The sequence below is a fragment of the Staurois parvus genome, unplaced genomic scaffold (assembly GCF_062004578.1).
Source record: "Staurois parvus isolate SC_StPar_1 unplaced genomic scaffold, SC_StPar_1.0 ptg000165l, whole genome shotgun sequence".
Lineage (NCBI taxonomy): Eukaryota > Metazoa > Chordata > Amphibia > Anura > Ranidae > Staurois > Staurois parvus.
In genome coordinates this window covers 8,818,310-8,837,941 of record NW_028317961.1, presented here as the reverse complement: position 1 = coordinate 8,837,941, position 19,632 = coordinate 8,818,310, and the positions used below count along the sequence as shown (strand labels likewise).

The 19,632-nt window shown below is 41.8% G+C and overlaps 1 protein-coding gene across 3 annotated transcripts in view; it reads left to right on the top strand.

Moving 5' to 3' along the window:
• Positions 1–13,371, top strand: part of SGK1 (serum/glucocorticoid regulated kinase 1) — a 279,618-nt gene extending 266,247 nt beyond the window's left edge. The window contains exons 1-11 of one of the 3 annotated variants that reach the window (XM_089676197.1): positions 2,900–3,237; positions 7,851–7,926; positions 8,399–8,474; positions 9,558–9,746; positions 10,136–10,267; positions 10,536–10,648; positions 10,767–10,890; positions 10,993–11,088; positions 11,592–11,747; positions 11,856–11,945; positions 12,269–13,371. In XM_089676197.1, the coding sequence (XP_089532323.1) occupies positions 3,204–3,237; positions 7,851–7,926; positions 8,399–8,474; positions 9,558–9,746; positions 10,136–10,267; positions 10,536–10,648; positions 10,767–10,890; positions 10,993–11,088; positions 11,592–11,747; positions 11,856–11,945; positions 12,269–12,436 (1,254 nt within the window). In that variant the 5' untranslated portion in view covers positions 2,900–3,203 and the 3' untranslated portion in view covers positions 12,437–13,371. Of the gene's footprint in view, positions 1–2,899; positions 3,238–7,576; positions 7,736–7,850; positions 7,927–8,398; positions 8,475–9,557; positions 9,747–10,135; positions 10,268–10,535; positions 10,649–10,766; positions 10,891–10,992; positions 11,089–11,591; positions 11,748–11,855; positions 11,946–12,268 lie in introns of those variants that run through there. The other 2 variants (XM_089676196.1, XM_089676195.1) reach the window with 2 other exon arrangements.
• The last annotated feature ends 6,261 nt before the right edge of the window (positions 13,372–19,632 follow it).

The following is a 19,632-nucleotide window of genomic DNA, read 5'->3' as shown; positions in this document are numbered from 1 at the left end:
ATCAATATAAGTGTTATTCTTCCCAGTGACCACCAATATAAGCGTTATTCTTCCCACTGACTACCAATATAAGTGTTATTCTTCCCAGTGACCACCAATATAAGCATTATTTCCCCACTGACCACCAATATAAGGGTTATTCTTCCCAGTGACCATCAATATAAGGGTTATTTTTCCCACTGACCACCAATATAAGTGTTATTCTTCCCACTGACCACCAATGTAAAGATTATTCTTCCCACTGACCACCAATATAAGCATTATTCTTCCCACTGACCACCAATATAAGCATTATTCTTCCCACTGACCACCAATATAATATAATATGCTGATGGATGGAGGAATCTATTTTTTTTGTTCAGCCCACTGGCTAAATGAAAAAAAAAAGTGATTCATCTATTGCCAGTTGAAGGTAGCATTTCAAAGACCATCAAAGTAAGCGGGCTACTAGCTATTGGGCATTTATCCACTGATCATAAATGATCAGTTTTTATGTATTAGTATTTGTTTCATTTAATTGTTATTTCAGAAAATCATTTTATCTTATAGAACAACCCTGGGTGTCAAATATGCTGATGGATGGAGGAATCTATTTTTTTTGTTCAGCCCACTAGCTGAATGGAAAAAAAAGTGACTCATCTATTGCCAGTTGAAGGTAGCATTTCAATGGCCATCAAAGTAAGCGGGCTACTAGCTATTGGCCATTTATCCACTGACCATAAATGATCAGTTTTTGTGTATTAGTATTTGTTTCATTTCATTGTTACGGCAGAAAATCACCTTATTTTATAGAGAACCCTAGGTGTCAAACATGCTAAGTACACCACATTCTTTTATTTATGTTTAGGTGAAACTCGAAAAATTAGAATATCGTCCAAAAGGTCATTTATTTCAGTAAACCAACTTAAAAGGTGAAACTAATATATGAGATAGACTCATTACATGCAAAGCAAGATAGTTCATGATTTGTCATAATTGTGATGATTATGGCTTATAGCTCATGAAAACCCCAAATCCACAATCTCAGAAAATTAGAATATTGTGAAAAGGTGCAATATTCTAGGCTCAAAGTGTCCCACTCTAATCAGCTAATTAAGCCATAACACCTGCAAAGGGTTCCTGAGCCTTTAAATGGTCTCTCAGTCTGGTTCAGTAGGAATCACAATCATGGGAAAGACTGCTGACCTGACAGTTGTGCAGAAAACCATCAGTGACACCCTCCATAAGGAGGGAAAGCCTCAAAAGGTAATTGCAAAAGAAGTTGGATGTTCCCAAAGTGCTGTATCAAAGCACATTAATATAAAGTTATATGGAAGGGAAAAGTGTGGAAAAAAAGGTTCACAAGCAGCAGGGATGACCACAGCCTGGAGAGGATTGTCAGGAAAAGGCCATTCAAAAGTGTTGGGGACTTTCACAAGGAGTGGACTGAGGCTGGAGTCAGTGCATCAAGAGCCACCACACACAGACGGATCCTGGACATGGGCTTCAAATGTCGTATTCCTCTTGTCAAGCCGCTTCTGAACAACAAACAACGTCAGAAGCGTCTTACCTGGGCTAAAGAAAAACAGACCTGGTCTATTGCTCAGTGGTCCAAAGTCCTCTTTTCTGATGAGCCCAACTTTTACATCGCATTTGGAAACCAAGGACCCAAATTATGGAGGAAGAATGGAGAGGCACACACTGGAAGATGCTTGAAGTCCAGTGTGAAGTTTCCACAGTCTGTGTTGATTTGGGGAGCCATGTCATCTGCTGGTGTTGGTCCACTGTGCTTCATTAAGTCCAGGGTCGACGCAGCCGTCTACCAGGAGATTTTGGAGCACTTCATGCTTCCTTCCACAGACGAGATTTATGGAGATGCTGACTTCATTTTCCAACAGGACTTGGTACCTGCCCACACTGCCAAAAGCACCAAAACCTGGTTCAATGACCATAGGATTACTGTGCTTGATTGGCCAGCAAACTCGCCTGACCTGAACCCCATAGAGAATCTATGGGGCATTGCCAAGAGAAAGATGAGAGACATGAGACCAAACAATGCAGAAGAGCTGAAGGCTATTGAAGCATCCTGGTCTTCCATTACACCTCAGCAGTGCCACAGACTGATAGCTTCCATGCCACGCCGCATTGAGGCAGTAATTGCTGCAAAAGGGGCCCAAACCAAGTACTGAGTACATATGCATGCTTATACTTTTCAGAGGTCCGATATTGTTCTATGTCCAATCCTTGTTTTATTGATTGCATGTAATATTCTAATTTTCTGAGATTGTGGATTTGGGGTTTTCATGAGCTGTAAGCCATAATCATCACAATTATGACAAATCACGGCTTGAACTATCTTGCTTTGCATGTAATGAGTCTATCTCATATTTTAGTTTCTCCTTTTAAGTTGCATTACTGAAATAAATGAACTTTTGCAGGATATTCTAATTTTTCGACTTTCACCTGTATGTATGTATATATATATCTCAAGTCACTCTATACACTAATGTACCCTTACCTGCATGTATAATGATTATTAGGAGTCCCCTGAGACCTGAAAGTTATTTCAAGAATTCCTCTGTGTTGAAAGCTTTGAGAGAAGCTGTCATCCAGCACAATTGCTTTTTTTTTTATTTGTGTACATGTAGAAGTGTGAGCTAACCCAGTAGTATTGGAGCAGACTTCAACAATCTGCAGCCCATTCAGCTTTCTCCATAGATGGAATCACTGACTAAGGAAGGAAAAGTAGGAAAAATTGTATTTTTCCTGTTAGGAAATGCTTAGTAGGTGGCAGGGCTGAACAGGGGGCGCCCTGCTCCACCCTCTGGGTATCCGGCCCGGAGGAAGAAAAGTCTCAACAAGTTGACTTTCCTGCAGACGACACAAGGTAGTGTGACAACCCCAGTCGGGCGCCACAGCAGCAGCAGAAGACAGGCGACCCCCAGAGCGCTTCCTTCCTTGTCTCTGGAAGACGTTGTCACCCCCCTCGTCCTTTTACCCTGGTGACTTTTGGAAGCATTGATTGCTGTCATTTGGACTGTGATCCTGGGCAGAGCCAAGCAGCCAATGCCCCCCCTCCCTACCCTTATCTGCTCTATGCTAATCAGAGTGCCTGTGGCTCCATAAAGTAGCAGACAGCAGTGGAGAGGCTCCCTTTTCCCTGTTCAGTGTGTAGTGGGGAGGAGTGAGATCTGTGGATTATTATTTCATCGCTGCATTCCAACATGAGAACTAAAACAGAAAAGTCTCCTCTGAAAGGTAAGCTAGATCTTGATCTCTAGACACAGGCATTGTGTATACAGTGATCACCATATAGATGAATGGGATGAGGTATGATGAACTGGGACTAATGGGGGTGGGGTGGGGGGGTGACATTGTCCTGGAGCTTGTAAACAAGTGAAAGTCCTATTGTTTTCTGCTGATCATGCTGGGGCTGTCAATAACTTGTCTGCCTGATTTGTTTAATCTCTTTATGGGCTTAGTATTGTCTGAGGATTCTCAGCTCACTTTGAATGACTTTAGGAGGAGATGTTGACTGATGGATGCTATTTATCATACCATAGGGGAGATCCCTTGCAGCTGCTTGCACAGGATTTGGTTTCTTGCTCTGCTTTCATTTGTTTTGGCTGATCCTTTCTTATTTTGAGAATATGTGACAAGTTTGTATCAATGTTTTCACTTGTAACTTGTTACAGTAACTTCAGAGTACATGATCATGGACAGTCATAGAAAAAGAGGAAGTTTACATCTCATTTAAAAATCCATGGAACGTTGGTATTCTCGGTCACTTTGTGGTTAATTTAAGGACTACAGTGAAATGTCAGGAAAAAATGTAAAGTGTACATTTCAGAGCACAGCTATGCTGTACGTACTGTAGACTGGACGTTCTGCATGTGTCAATGTGTGTCTTGTGGGCGCCCCCTACTGCTGGGAGCCTGCTAGTGCTGACAGTGACAGCAGTGTCAGCAGAAGCTATGTGGTGTCACTAATAGAATAGCAGCAGTATACATTCAGTACAGGGGGCATAGTCATCGTATGGGAACCGGTTTTATCTCTTCATATAGGTTTACGGAATCGCTGTATTTAGGGTGCATATCAAAAGCAGCTGATGATTTTTTTAAACAGATTTGAAAAAGTTTTGCCATTTTTGAAGGACATCACACTATTACTGCATTTAGACGGCATTTAACAGCAGCTGACCAATGTTTTTTTTTAATTAAGATTTTTTAGCAGTTTTTAATGGACAGCACATTATTACTGCAATTAGAGTAGCTGATTAATGTTTCTTTTTTTAATCAGTCAAACCATTTTCCAGTTTTTAGTAGACTTCACAATAAACAAATTGCAGAGACATATCTATGGGTCCAGGCATTCTACATATGCAGAGTGAGGCAATCACTAGGGCAGATATATCCAGCAGAAGTATTGAAGGCAATAATATACATTGAGAAGAATTGATCAAAACTGGAGCAGCTGTGCATAGGAACCAATCAGCTTCTAGCTTTTATTTGTAAAGCCTAACTGACCAAGCTGAAGCTAGAAGCTGATTGGTTACTTTGCACAGCTGCTCCAGTTTTGTCCCCCATATTGCATCCCTGTTACCCGTCTGTCCAATGACCCCAGAACCAGTGACATAGAGGGTATGGATGTTTGTAATGCAGTGGAAATCATCAGAACAGTTGGGTGAGTGGAGGGATTAGCCTGATCAGCTCAGCAGGGAATGCCTGGCTTTGTTTTCCTTGTCACACCTGTCCACACACCTACACAGGGACTCCCTCTGCCCACTCTGACATGTGCTATGGGGGGAGATGAGTAATGAGTGGGATGTGCTGAGTGTGTGTTGTCATTGCCTCCTACCAGTGCGTTGGAGAAACACCTGCTCCATGCAGAACAGCTAATACTTACTGCTTGGTATAGGTGGAGAGCCATGAACTCCTTGGAGTGCAGGGATAATAAGCCCACCAGTCCATTTACACTGCTGCTCTAATGTTCATTACAGTGAGATACCGATGAATAGCCCCTCTTAATGTTTGTGATGGAGTTGTGGAGGAGGGTAGCAGTGCCATGCTGTATTCTGTCACAGCCCACAATGTTTTATGTGCTCAAACTTAACTTCATCCTGGGAATAACAGACCATCCCTCTGATCTGTGAGATCACTGCTCCAGTCCCTTCTGATCGATGGGCTCAATGCCCCAGTCCCTTCTGATCTGTGAGATCTCTGCCCTGTGCCCCTGATCTATGAGATCACTGCCCCAGTCCATTCCGATCTTTGGGCTCCATGCCCCAGTCCCTTCTGATCTATGGGCTCCATACCCCAGTCCCTCCCGATCTATGAGATCACTACCCTGCACCCCTGATCTATGAGATCACTGCCCCAGCCCCTTCTGATCAATGGGCTCCATGCACCAGACCCTTCTGATCTGGGAGATCACTGCCCTGTGCCCCCGATCTAGGAGATCACTGCCCCAGTTCCTTCTGATCTATGGGATCCATGCCCCAGTCCCTTCTGATCTATGAGATCACTGCCCAACACCCCCGATCTATGAGATCACTGCTCTGCACCCTTGATCTATGAGATCACTGCGCCAGTTCCTTCTGATCTATGGGATCCATGCCTCAGTCCCTTCTGATCTATGAGATCACTGCCCTGCACCCCCGATCTATGAGATCACTGCGCCAGTTCCTTCTGATCTATGGGATCCATGCCCCAGTCCCTTCTGATCTATGAGATCACTGCCCTGCACCCCCGATCTATGAGATCACTGTTCTGCACCCCCGATCTTTGAGATCACTGCGCCAGTTCCTTCTGATCTATGGGATCCATGCCCCAGTCCCTGATCCCCGGTGAGATCACTGCCCTGCACTCTCTGATTTTTGGGACTGCAGCACCTATACCCCCTTTATCTATGGGAATGGGATTACAGTTCTGTACCCCATATCTGTGGCATTATAGCCTCTGTACCCTCTGATCTATAAGATCACAGCCTCGGCGCCCCTTGTTCTGTAGGATGACTAACCCCGTCCTTTCTGATCTATGGATTCACAGCCTCTGCACTGCTTGATCTGCGGGATTACAGTCTCTGTGCCCTCTGATCTGTGGGATCTCTGCCCGGTATCCCTGGATCTGTGGGTCCATGCTCCAGTCCCTACTGATCTGTGTGATCACAGCTCTGCACCCCCTTTTCTATGTGATTATAGCTTTTGAGCCATCTGGTCTGTAGCATCGCTGCCCTGTGACCCCTGATCTATGAGATCACAGTTTCTGCACACCCTGATCTGCAAAATCCTAGTCCCAGACCCTTTGATCTGTGGGATTATAGACTCTTTTTCTGTGTAACGTCTGTACTCCCAGTCCATAAAATCACAGCACTATACTTCTTGATTTGTCGGGTTACAGTCTCTGCACATCCCCGTTTTCTGAGATCATAGCCTGTGCACACCCTGATCTGCAAGGTCACTGCTCCAAGCCCTTTGCTTTATGGGATCATAGGCTCTGTATTCCTTTATCTATGGGGTTATCATTTCTGTACCCCCATTCTATAGGATCACAGCACTGTACTCCCTTGAATTCTGGGATCAGGGCCCCTTGCCCCTTAGTCTATGTGATCAGAGCCCTCTATCTCCTGACATGTGGGATTACAGCCTTTTCTACCCCATGATCGCAACCCTGTACTCCCCAAATCTATGTGATCCCAGCCATGTACCCCCTGATCTATGTGATCACAATACTGCACCCCAGATCTATATGATCCCAGCCCTGTATCCCCTGATCTATGTGATCCCAGCCTTGTACCCCTTGATTTGTGTGATCCCAGTCCTGTATCCCCTGATCTGTGTGATCCCAGTCTTGTATCCCCTGATCTATGTGATCCCAGCCTTGTACCCCTTGATTTGTGTGATCCCAGTCCTGTATCCCCTGATCTGTGTGATCCCAGTCTTGTACCCCCTGATCTATGTGATCCCAGCCTTGTACCCCTTGATTTGTGTGATCCCAGTCCTGTATCCCCTGATCTGTGTGATCCCAGCCCTGTATCCCCTGATCTGTATAATCCCAGCCCCGTATCCTCTGATCTGTATGATCCCAGCCCTGTACCCCGTGACCCAGGTCGATCCCAGCACTGTGCTCGCTTACATCTTGTGAGGAATCAGTCGCATGTATTTCCCAGGCACCGACAAGCCTCCACTGAGTTTGGGAATGTATGTATAGGCGGCCATGCTGGGTGTTGTAGTTGTACAGTAAGTACAGTGTGTACAGAAGGACATATGCCTAGCAGGGCTCGGACTGTGTGTGTTGGCGATAAGGGCGGACAGGACGTAGACATTGTGCCGAGCCCTCCTTCCTCTTGGCACAGGCCGATAACATCGGAGGACACCAAGTTCTTCCCCTCTACAGACACAAGTCAGCCCGCACACGCCTCGCCCCCGCCCCCCTCCTGACGTCAGCAGACGAACGAGGGGGCGGCGCCCAGCCCCGGCACCAGCTGACTGACCCCAGCTGGATCGGGGCGCTTTGAACCCGAGCCAAGTTAGTTTCATTGTGTTGCTGGCCCCGCCCCTCTGGGCTCACCCCATATATAAAGGCAGGCTGAGCCGGGAGAGCTGTAGAATCAGCGGAGCTGCTAGGACTGTGCACTGCTCGTCTCCTGCTGCCTATAGGACTTGTCTACAACTCGTACAGTATGACAGTAAAGGCGGACACCGTGCCCAGCACACTCACCTACTCCAGGATGAGGGGCATGGTGGCTCTGCTGATCGGTGAGTGCTGCTCCGGACTACTGGATGTATGGGGACCTGGACGGGGACATAGTGAGCACTGGATTGCCCTCCACCTGCCTGTACTCAGTCTCTACTTGTCTCTTGTGTCTTACAGCTTTCATGAAACAGAGAAGAATGGGCCTCAATGACTTCATCCAGAAGATCTCCACCAACACCTACACCTGCAAGCAGTAAGTGGACTTTCTGACCTACCTGATAGACATGGGGTGGACCCAATCTTCTTCATCTACCTTTGTAGATTGCTTGATGCCTGCTAGGTGCTGCATGTTTTCTATATGCCATCGATCATTCTTCGCCCTACACGGTACAATTAGATCGTACAATCTACTTTAGACTTACCAGAACTATGTTAGAGGAGCACCTGCCTAAACCTTTCCATCATTTTTCCACTATGGTTGTTGGTAGATCTAAAGCTGGTTGTACAATCACATTGTGATGTGTGTGGTGCCCATTATAAACAGACTACTCCTTGGATTTGTGGATGAATACAATGATGTGATGCTGATCGGAAGGCAGAGAATATTCTCCCATTCATAGTCCTCTGCAGTCAGAATTGTATGGCTCGTGCTGCCCTCTAATGGCCACAATGTAGTTTGTTCACTTTTTTTAAAAACAACTTTTTTTTTTTGTTCTTTATTTTAGCAGTGAAGTGCAATCCATCCTGAATATTTCACAACCTTCAGAGCCAGAACTTTTAAATGGAAACCCCTCACCCCCTGTAAGTATCTATGCTGCTTCTTTTAATAATAGTCTAGCTTGTACGGCCTATTCACACTTCATGCAGAAAAAATCTTGTATTTTGCTGCATGAAGATGCATGGCAAGTAGAAATCTTGTTCTTTGATACATGTCTGGTTTGCATCTATGACCTGCAGTTTACAACCCATTCACACCAGAGCAATCTGAATCATGTTTTCTAAATCATTCAATGTCCAACGTCAAGATTCCCATTGTATTTAATGAATTCCTATTGATAAATTGTATCAATTGTATTGCTTGAAGCTTTGTCACTCAAAATAGTAGATGGACTTCTTTGGGACTGAGTTGTGTGTTTTGGGAGCACCTTGAAAATGTGTTTTTTGGCTGTTATAGATTTTAATGGGAACACCTGAAAATGTGTTTTTGGCTCTTATAGACTTTAATGGGAGCACATGAATATGTGTTTTTGGCTCTTATAGACTTCAATGGGAGCACCTGAAAATGTGTTTTTGGCCCTTTGTAGACTTTAAAGGGAGCACCTGAAAACGTGGGGGTTTTTTGGCCCTTATAAACATCAATAGGAGCACCTGAAAATGTGTTTTTGGCCCTTATAGACTTTAAAGGGAGCACCTGAAAATGTGTTTTATTTTTTTGGCCCTTATAAACTTCAATGGGAGCACCTGAAAATGTGTTTTTGGCCCTTATAGACTTTAAAGGGAGCACCTGAAAATGTGTTTTATTTTTTTGGCCCTTATAAACTTCAATGGGAGCACCTGAAAATGTGTTTTCGGCCCTTATAGACTTTAAAGGGAGCACCTGAAAATGTGTTTTATTTTTTTGGCCCTTATAAACTTCAATGGGAGCACCTGAAAATGTGTTTTCGGCCCTTATAGACTTCTGTTTAATTTAGGATTTGTCATCCAATAGTGCACAAGCGTCAAATGCATATCACAATTAAATATAGGCTTCTAAGATGTGGTGTATTTCTAAATATAAACCATTGATTATAGGCTTCTAAGATGCTTGATTGGTTTAAAAAAAAAAAAAAAAAAGAATTATTTGCATACCTTGCCATATACTAAGTAAGATATTTTGCCTTTTAGCCCAGTCCGTCGCAACAGATCAACCTTGGTCCATCATCCAATCCTCATGCAAAGCCATCTGACTTCCAGTTTCTGAAAATCATTGGGAAGGGCAGCTTCGGAAAAGTGCTCCTGGCACGACACAAAGCCGATGAGAAATTCTACGCTGTTAAAGTTTTACAGAAGAAAGCCATCCTTAAGAAAAAAGAGGTAATTATGACTTGTGTTTACTTGCTTCTATGTGACTCATACTGGTCAGTCTGGAGCTATGAACAGTACTCTTGAGAATGAGGAAAAGTTATCCCAAACAGTGTGCTGCTATGGAAACCAACAATATGAGTCTATAATTAGTTGTGAAATATGGGTTGATGTATTATGTGTGTTTATAGGGAAAAAAATCTTCCTGCTCATAGCAGCCAAGCACAATGTTTCTTTGAACCTGGTTTGGAGGAAAAAAAAAAAAAAAGAAACCGGTTGGTTCTTATAGGCAGAAATATTTTATTATATTATTGTTATGATCATATTTTTCTTCTGTGATGGCAATGTCTCCCGTTAGTCAGTAGTTGATGTATTCTTTTTTTTTTTTTTTATATCCTCAGGAAAAACACATAATGTCAGAGCGCAATGTGCTGTTAAAAAACGTCAAGCATCCTTTCCTGGTCGGGCTTCACTTCTCCTTCCAGACGGCCAGCCGATTATACTTCATTTTGGATTACATCAATGGTGGAGAGGTAAGCAGGAGTTCCATCCAGCATACTTTTTTCCTGTTTCAGCTAGCCATAGCATTGTCTTTTCTTTCACTATGGGAAAGTACTGCTAAAGGGTGGAAAGTTACTAGATTTAGCATTTCCCTATGGGCTGCCAAGGTTCAGGCTGCTGCCGATCACCCAGCTACTTCCAGCCATTGTCTTTTTAGCTCCGCACATCAGCACACGTCCATTGTATGATTGCAGCTGCTTGAGCGTCTTTTCTAATCTTTATTTATATTTTCTCTTTTAGCTTTTCTACCATCTACAAAGAGAACGTTGCTTCCTGGAACCAAGAGCTCGGTTTTATGCAGCTGAAATAGCAAGTGCACTGGGATACCTGCATTCTCTGAATATTGTTTACAGGTCAGTTGTCTTTCCTTAATCCAGACGACTCCATACTGTTTTGTGTTGAATGGACTGAACACTGGCTTGTGTGTAGACCTTGAGCACTGTCTTATCTTATTTTGCTTTTCCTTTGCAGAGACTTGAAACCTGAGAACATATTACTGGATTCACAGGGTCACATTGTCCTAACTGATTTTGGACTTTGCAAGGAGAACATTGAGCCCAATGGCACAACTTCTACTTTCTGTGGCACTCCAGAGGTATGTCTACTTTTTTTTTTTTTTTTCTTTTCATTAATGTGTAACTTTTTAATGCTGTGCTTCAAAATGTGACTTATCTAATCATTTTTATTCCATTTACAGTATCTAGCACCAGAGGTTCTTCACAAACAGCCTTATGACAGAACAGTTGACTGGTGGTGCTTAGGAGCAGTACTGTACGAAATGCTTTATGGCCTGGTAAGTAGCATCTAAATCCATTTTATAATTCACAGACTGCCTTTTTTTTTTAGTTAAAGCTCATCAACAGGCAAAAAAGTTTTCCCATGCAGTGGGGCTGTGCCCACACTGCACGGGTTAACTGCTCGTTTTTGTCTAGGGGAGAGGAGAAAGGAGATATACCTACCTGCTCCTCCAATCTCCCAGCACCTCCACACTCCAGTGGTCTTGATTTGTGGACTGTTCCTGATGTCATCAAGCCAAGAGCAGGCTCCAAATAGACCAGGAACAGTCCACTGCTGAACCGTGGGTGAGTGGAATTTTCTGGTGGAGCAAAGGATCGGGTGAGTAAAAGTTTTCTCCTCATCCCTAGACAAAACGATCAGTTGATCTGTGCAGTGAAAGGCACAGCCCAACTGCATGGGAGAACTTTATTTTTTTGCCAGTAGTTGGGCTTTAAAGAGCTGTAATAATGATGAAGTGTGTTGTCCACAAATCTAACAAAGTGCTTGTTTTTTCCACAGCCACCATTTTACAGTCGTAATACAGCTGAGATGTATGACAACATCCTGAATAAGCCCCTGCAGCTGAAACCAAACATAACCAACTCAGCCAGGAATCTTCTGGAGGGCCTACTGCAGAAGGATCGCACTAAAAGACTTGGTGCCAAGAATGACTTTGTAAGTGGACATTCCTTGTACTAAATTCCCATGCTGTTCTGACACTCAAAGATCATGTCTGCATAATTACTTTTGATTGATCTAATCCTATTCCTTCTTTGCCGACAGATGGAGATTAAGAACCACATCTTTTTCTCTCCAATTAATTGGGATGATCTCATCAATAAGAAGATTACTCCTCCTTTTAACCCAAATGTGGTAAGTATTAGGCAGCTATGCCCTAATGCTAGGTTATTTTTAATGTTGGAAGACCTTAGATTTCATTTTAATTGGTTCACTTGCTTGTAAATCACACTTGTGTCTTGAATTAGGATGATAGTGTAGTCATGCAGGATTCATATGTACATTTACATGCACAGCACTAATCTGTAGCCTGATAAAACAGTGACAGACTGTCCTGCTCCCAGAAGGACCTTATTCATTAGCAGTTTAGGTTACTGAGGTGGCATAGTGGAGAAGTATCACCTTCATTTGCAAGTTCATGGTCCTAAACTGTTTTTGTTTACTTTTCTTTTCAATAGAGTGGCCCAAGCGATTTGCAACACTTTGATCCTGAATTCACGGAAGAACCAGTCCCGAATTCCATTGGCCAGTCACCTGACAGCATTCTCATAACAGCCAGCATTAAAGAGGCAGCAGAGGCGTTTATGGGTTTCTCCTATGCCCCACCCATGGAGTCCTTCCTTTGAGAAAGGTTTCTGTCACCATGTGGTCACATTTAGTCAAGTCACAAAAGTTGCACATCCTTCATGACAGCATCACAGCCTTAATTTCAACATGACCAGTTTTTCTGGAAGAACGCACAGTGGAGCTTAGTCAACGAGGGAAAATAAGTGACTTTATTACAGGCAAGGCCTTTCAGCTGTGAGGGGCTGGCTTCATAAAGAACCAGCTCTGCCAGTGAGACTGCAGATCCCAGACTTTGTGAGCAGACTGAGGAGTTTCATGAAGAGTCATCGAGGTGGAAGAACATCCGATGTTTTAGTATGATTTGGTTTTGTTTTGCAACGTGCCTTTCTCAATCAGAGGTCCAGAATAGCTTGAGAACTGTCCAGATGAGATGGTATTTCTTGGCTGGTGGACTCTGCTTTCACAAGTGGACAATGGTATGAGTGTGATTTACAATTGCAGTATAACTGTGATTTCTCACACCTTAATGTGACACTAATTCTGGGGCATTGTACCTTTTTTCTTCCATATGTGGAAGTGAAGTTTAATGTACATTTTTTTTTGTTTTGGATAGTACTAACCAAGTGTATTGCCATGGGCTTGCAATGACCTTCCTTCTTCTTTTTTTTTTTTTTTGTTTGTTTTTTGTTTAAAATGCTTGAGGTAAAGCATTGCTGCTATTCAAAAATTTCTATTTTTAGAAATGGGTTTTATGGACCAAAATGCCCCACATTTAGTTATTTGAAGCTGTAATATGTGGTTTAAATGTACATTATTTATGATTTATTTTTTGACATTCCTGACCATCTTTGTATATATTATGTGTATATATACTAGAGCTGTATATTTAAACTGATGGATGTACTTACAAAGAAATGCCAATGTACTATAACAAAAGGAAATGTACCTTTTCTGTGACCAAACCCAAGGGTTTGCAATAAAACTTTAAAACACATGTATGGTTTTGTACACTGTTATGAAGAAGGGACATTGATAATGGAAATGAAAAGTATTTTGTAGCAATAAAGTGGATGGACCCCAGTGACTTAATGCAGATGCAGTGTAATTGTGGCTGTGCAAAAGGCAGAAAGATACCACCAAATGATCCTTACTCTTCCTGAGACCATCATGAAGGCTTTCATTGCTGACTTCTTTTTCTGTAAATCCTGGTTTTCATGTTTATCCATTTTGTTTCAATACTCTGAGCCACAAACACAGAATAAGTATCACCTAAGGATTTCAGACTTTCCTGATCTGAATATCTGTTCTAGATCAGTGAATAAAGCTGGCCTTACACATTAAGATTGTGCCACGCTAAACAGAATAGATGGAAGAATCTGCAGGGGTGCTATTGTATTTTGACAGCTGGCATCTGTGGCTGTCAAGATACTGGAAAAGTGCCTACATCTGATTTGGATGTAGGTGCTGGTTGGTCAAGAATGTTGTACTTGGCTCCTTTTAATAAAAGTCAGCAGAAATCAGACAGAATTTGAACCAGGTAATGCCAGGTTTGGAAAGTACATAAGCTAGTGACTTAACATGACCAGGCAACTAACCTTTTATAGTTGGTGAGTAATAGAACCACCTTTTATCTCTTGAATAAACTTCAAAGGATACCTCTCATGAGAGGTATATGAAGCCTTTCATTGCTGACCACCTTCTAAAACTGCCGGTTGATTAACTAGTATGCTGAGCCACAGACACAAACAAAATTGCGGTGGGTAAAACCAGAATGCAGATCTCATGCTCTGCATAATGATTTTGGATAAGCCACTCAAAGTATTGATGCCAAAGGGTCAACATGACATCCAGGCAACTAGCATTTTAAGGAGGTCAGAAGTGGGATTTAATGTGTTGGTCCCATGACCAGTTTTTTTTTTTTTTTTTTAAGCTGTTATTTTCCAGGTTACAAGGTGATGAAGGCACTTGACTAGTTACTTCAGGCAGCAGCACTGTTTAATATGAGGCCCATGACTTCGGCCTTGTTCACACTGCATTATTCAGAAGAATATCCTATGTAGTACATATTAGTTTTCTAGGCAGCACTCCTCTGGGGAGACCCTGCAGGAGAATCCATACAGATCAAACCGGCAGCTGCAGTATCAATGCTCAGACAGTATTCATTTTACCCTAATTATGGGTACACACAGGGAGTTTTTTCCTTTAAACAAAACTGAAAGGTCCCGTTACTAAGTAAGTGATATTAGTGTGGTGATCTCCCATGCTGAGCTATTGTGTTCTGACATGGGGACTGCCCCCCTGCCAGAACAGACTGGTCGGTGTTCACAGCCATTGGCTGCAAATGCTGATCGGATGCTGGTTTAACAGCATGCCCATTCGATATAAGCCAGTCCTTACTTAGACTGGCTTCTGACGGACAGGCTGCTGCACACACAGAATGAATATCAGTCAGTTCCTGTTGAACCGGCTAATATTCGGCTCCTGTGTTCCAGCCTTGACATGCAGCTGTGCTACAGTAATTGCAAAGCAATCATCCTGCTCAGACCTGGTTCCTCCTTATGGGTTTTAACTAACTGATGAGTCCCCAAAACCCCACAAGGGACCAAAATGTGACCAAACCTTGAGGCCACATAGAAAACGAGAAAATGTGCCTAACAAATCAGGCAAATAGGCTGTTCACTTTTCAAAGGATTTTTTCCCAATGCTTAGTAAATGTGGTGAAATATCACTTTCCAAAAAATATCCAATCCCATGCAAGGATAATTAAAGAAAAAAAAAACATTTTTGCTTATACATGGTGGAAGCCTGGGGAAAATATCTTTGCAAAGTGCACGGCCCATTTGCCTTTAATAAATTAACCCCTGAGTGTCTATTAAAAAAATATCCACCAGAATTCCCCTTTCATTTTTTTTCAGTGCAATGAAAGGATGTAAAGCAGGAGTCTCCAGACATTTCAAATAAAGGGCCAATTTACTGTTCTTCAGACTTTGGGGGGGGGCAGATTGTCTCCAGTGGGGTCCAGTATCAGTGAGAATAAACATGGCCTGATGGTTGGTGGTCAGTAGGAAGAGTAGTGCCCCATCCTTGGTATTAGTGGTAAGACTAGTACTTGTTCATTGGTATCAGTGGAAGAAGTAGTGCCCCACTGTTGATGTCAATGGGAGGATTAGTGCCCCAAGGGCTGGATAAAGGCCAGCAAAGAGCCACATTTTGGAGATTCCTGATGTAAATCAAAATCTGATTTGTCACTATGAACAATAAGGATAGTTCTTCTTTCAGGCACTTTGTAAACAAGGGTCAAAAAGGCTTGGAAGTTATTTAAAACCCATACGTTTTTATTGTTTTAATAGAGTAGGGAAGGGTTAAAATACCTATTAGGTTATTTTCATTGCCTGTGCCCTTCCAGGGAGATTTCTCTATTTGGAGTGGGACTATTTATATAATTTATATACATTTTTAAGGAATTTTTATTTATTTTTATGATTTAATTATTTGCACTGTTTGTAATGTTTTCATATCAGATTTCTCTTTCACTTCCTGTCCTAGAGGCAATAGGAAATGGGAGGAAATCTCTACAAAATGATTGGAATTCCTACCTTAGGCACTTTGTAAAATAAGGGTCAAATGGGCTTGGAAGTTATTTAAAACTCATACGTTTTTATTGATTTAATAGAGTAGGGAAGGCTTAAAATACCTATCAAGTTATTTTCATTGCCTGTGCCCTACCAAGGAGCTTTCTCTTTCACTTCCTGTCCTAGAGGCTATTGCCTCTAAAATGGGAGGAAATCTCTACAAAGTGATTGAAATTCCTACCTTAGAGAGTTGCTACAGGTGCTAATGTTCCCTATTGAAGGCTTTTCATTCCCTTTCTTTGGTGACCATCCATAGTTTTTGAATTCTCCTTACTTGCTGTCTCAATAGACAAGTAGAGAGGTGACACTGACTGCAAAAAAAAAAATCTTGACAAAGGGTCTAACACTTTTCTACTCTATCCAAAGCTAGTTAGATATGCTTTTCCATACACTTTAACCATTAAAAATAGAATAATGAAGGATGCTGAAGAATTTTGTTTTTTGTGCTCAGTTTTTGCACATACGACATTCTGGAAAGATTTGGCATCTGGACAATGACCCTAATGAAGAGATGACAGTGGGTGCCACATGACTAAGGCATTAACCTGACTGACCTGACCATGATTCTGGCTGGAGAAGCCCTGTCTCCACGTGGAATTACCAAGTAATCCGCTTTCCTTCACGAAACTCGCATGCACTGTACATGTTTTTCTATTGACATTCCACTTCTGTTGAGGCTGTGACTGTGATTTTTATGCACTATATGGACATGATTAATAAGCATCCTTTTTGTATTACTGGCTATACTTTCACGTGAAATGATCTGTTTATAAATGTTTATCTTAATGACATTAGCGTTTATTTCTATTCATCCTAAATGATCAAGAAAAGAGATTACTCATGAAGGGGCTTAGTAACATATGCATGGGCTTTGTGAAATGTAATGATGCAATGCTGCATAAAGCCAGTCAGATGTCATATTTAAAATAATGACAGGTGAGCTCTGTTTGCTGCTGTTACGCTTATCACTTTAGGGTTGATTTACTAAAGGCAAATAGACTTGCACTTTGCAAGTGTAGTTGCAATTATTTTCCCAAGAGTTTAGTAAATGTGGTAAAGCTCTGCTGGCTCCCATCATCCGATCATGTGCCAGCAAAAATGATTTTTTTTTAAATTTTCCTTGCACCCAATTGGGTTCTTTACAAAGTGAAAGCTTCACCGTATTTACATTTATTAAGAAAAAAGAGTGCAACTGCACTTGTAAAGTGCATGTTCTATTTACCTTTAATAAATCAACCCCATGTTCCTTCATTGGTACACAAAGTACATTTTTGGTGTTCCCACTGTATTATGTAATTGCAACATTTTTATTAATATCATGTTTGATAAAACCAGGGTATGCAGCATGTTAAAGGGGATAAAATAATATTTAAAGTTCAACTCTAGGTATGATCTGTATTGAATTCACACATCGGCCAGCTTGGACCAATGTAAATATGCATATCTCATACTTGATGGGCTACTGGAGGAGCTGACAATCACTGTAGTAGTTGTTGCTACTGCACAATGATCACCCTGATCTTCTGGATCCTTTGCTGAGCAGCTTCTCCTGGGCACACTGATCACAGGAGATTGCTTGCTTGCAACTGCAGCCAATCACAGAGCACCTTGTATTTTTTTTTCCCAGTGAATGCAAGACATTCTTTGATTGGATGAGGGGGAGATTGTGATCGCCAAATATACAATCACAAATATGTCTGGGACTTTAATTATGCCTCCGATTGTAACACATAAAAATATCTCCACAATTTGTTAAAGGTTCTCAGACTACTGTCCACAGTGTGACTATTGTATGCCCTCAATGGCAGTCTTTGTATTGTATATTTTATATACATTTTTTTATTATTATTATAGAGGATTTATATAGTGCCAACAGTTTGCTCAGCGCTTTACAATATAACGGGAGACAATACAGCAACAACACAGTTCGATACAAGAGGGTTAAGAGGGCCCTGCTCCTTGGAGCTTACAATTTAAGAGGGAGGGATGCCATTTGGCAGTTTTAATACTGTTATAATAAAATATTCTGAGAACCTTTAACAAATAGTGGATATATTTTTATGTGTTATCATCAAAGGCATAATTAAAGTCCCAGACATATTTGTGATTGTATATTTGGTGATTTACATGGGTATGATGCCTCCCGTGGCGTAATTACGATCTGAGTTCAGCACTCCACCCATGTTTGTTCATTTGGTGAGATTGTGACATCACTGCGTCTCCTTCTAATCCAATCAGATAACAGGTTATATTCAATGAAAAGATACAAGGAATTCTGTGAATGGCAGCAGTACCCCTGTGGTCAAGAGAAGCTGCAAGGCCCAGTACCCTGAATACGGCAGCAATCACCATAGTAGTGCCGAATTCTATTTTCAGCTTCCCGAGCAGCCCCTCTGGTATGAGTTATGCATACTTCTATTGTTCCAAGTTGGACCAGTGTAGTACAGACAATCACTTTAAGCACTTCACTCCCCTCTTCAAGGCTGAGAAGCAAAATTGCGGATTTTACATTAATGAGATTCAGCCAATCTGATACAATAGCATTTCACCAGGCAGCAAGCAAGCAAAAATACAATGTGCAATGACAACTCAGCAGTCCACTTTCTTTGTTTTGATCAATACAAAAGTGACATGTGCTTGCCTGCTGTAGACTACTGGACTTGTCACATTCCTTGTGCCCTGTCCATTGTCTTAATGAATAAACTAGTATGCATGCTATACCTAAAAGATGGGAATAGCCTCATTTCTATATATGAGTTCATGTAAGCTACGGTGGGAGAGGAGTGAGATCTGCAACCCCTTTAAGTACAAATGCTTATACCACATTTTAACATAGTGCATGTAAAATGATGTTTTCAAGTCTAAACACAAAAGACACCTAGTAGATGTTCTTATCATTTGTTTTTCAGGGATCCACATTTAAGGTGGGAATACACGGTTAGAAAATAGACCGATCGGTCATCCAACGACCGATTGGCGTTCGTTCATTGGCCGAAATAGTGGCCCACAATAACCAATTGAAAAAAATTGTTAGTCGAGCAATACGAAGTGTTGACATCTTCCGTGCAAGTGGAAGTGATGCAGTATGCGTGTGACCTTGTAGCCACACCCTTTCGCCCAGAACGAGTGTTCAATGCCTCCCAGAACGAGCAATTGGACATAAATCCTTGGAATTAATTGGATTTATGGATCCTTGAACATTTGGACATAACTGGATTTAATTGGATTTATGGATCCTTGGACAAAATTGGATTAAATTGGATTTATGGATCCTTGGACATTTGGACAAAATTGCATTAAATTGGATTTATGGATCCTTGGACATTTGGACATAATTGGAATAAATTGGATTTATGGATCCTTGGACAAAATTGGATTAAATTGGATTTATGGATCCTTGGACAAAATTGGATTAAATTGGATTTATGGATCCTTGGACATTTGGACAAAATTGGATTAAATTGGATTTTTGGATCCTTGGACATTTGGACATAATTGGAATAAATTGGATTTATGGATCCTTGGACATAAACATCCAGGTCATCTTCTGTTTCCACTTATGCGTGATAGCGCTTGATAGATTTTTTTCGGACGACTGTCATACCACTGCATAGAAAATCGGT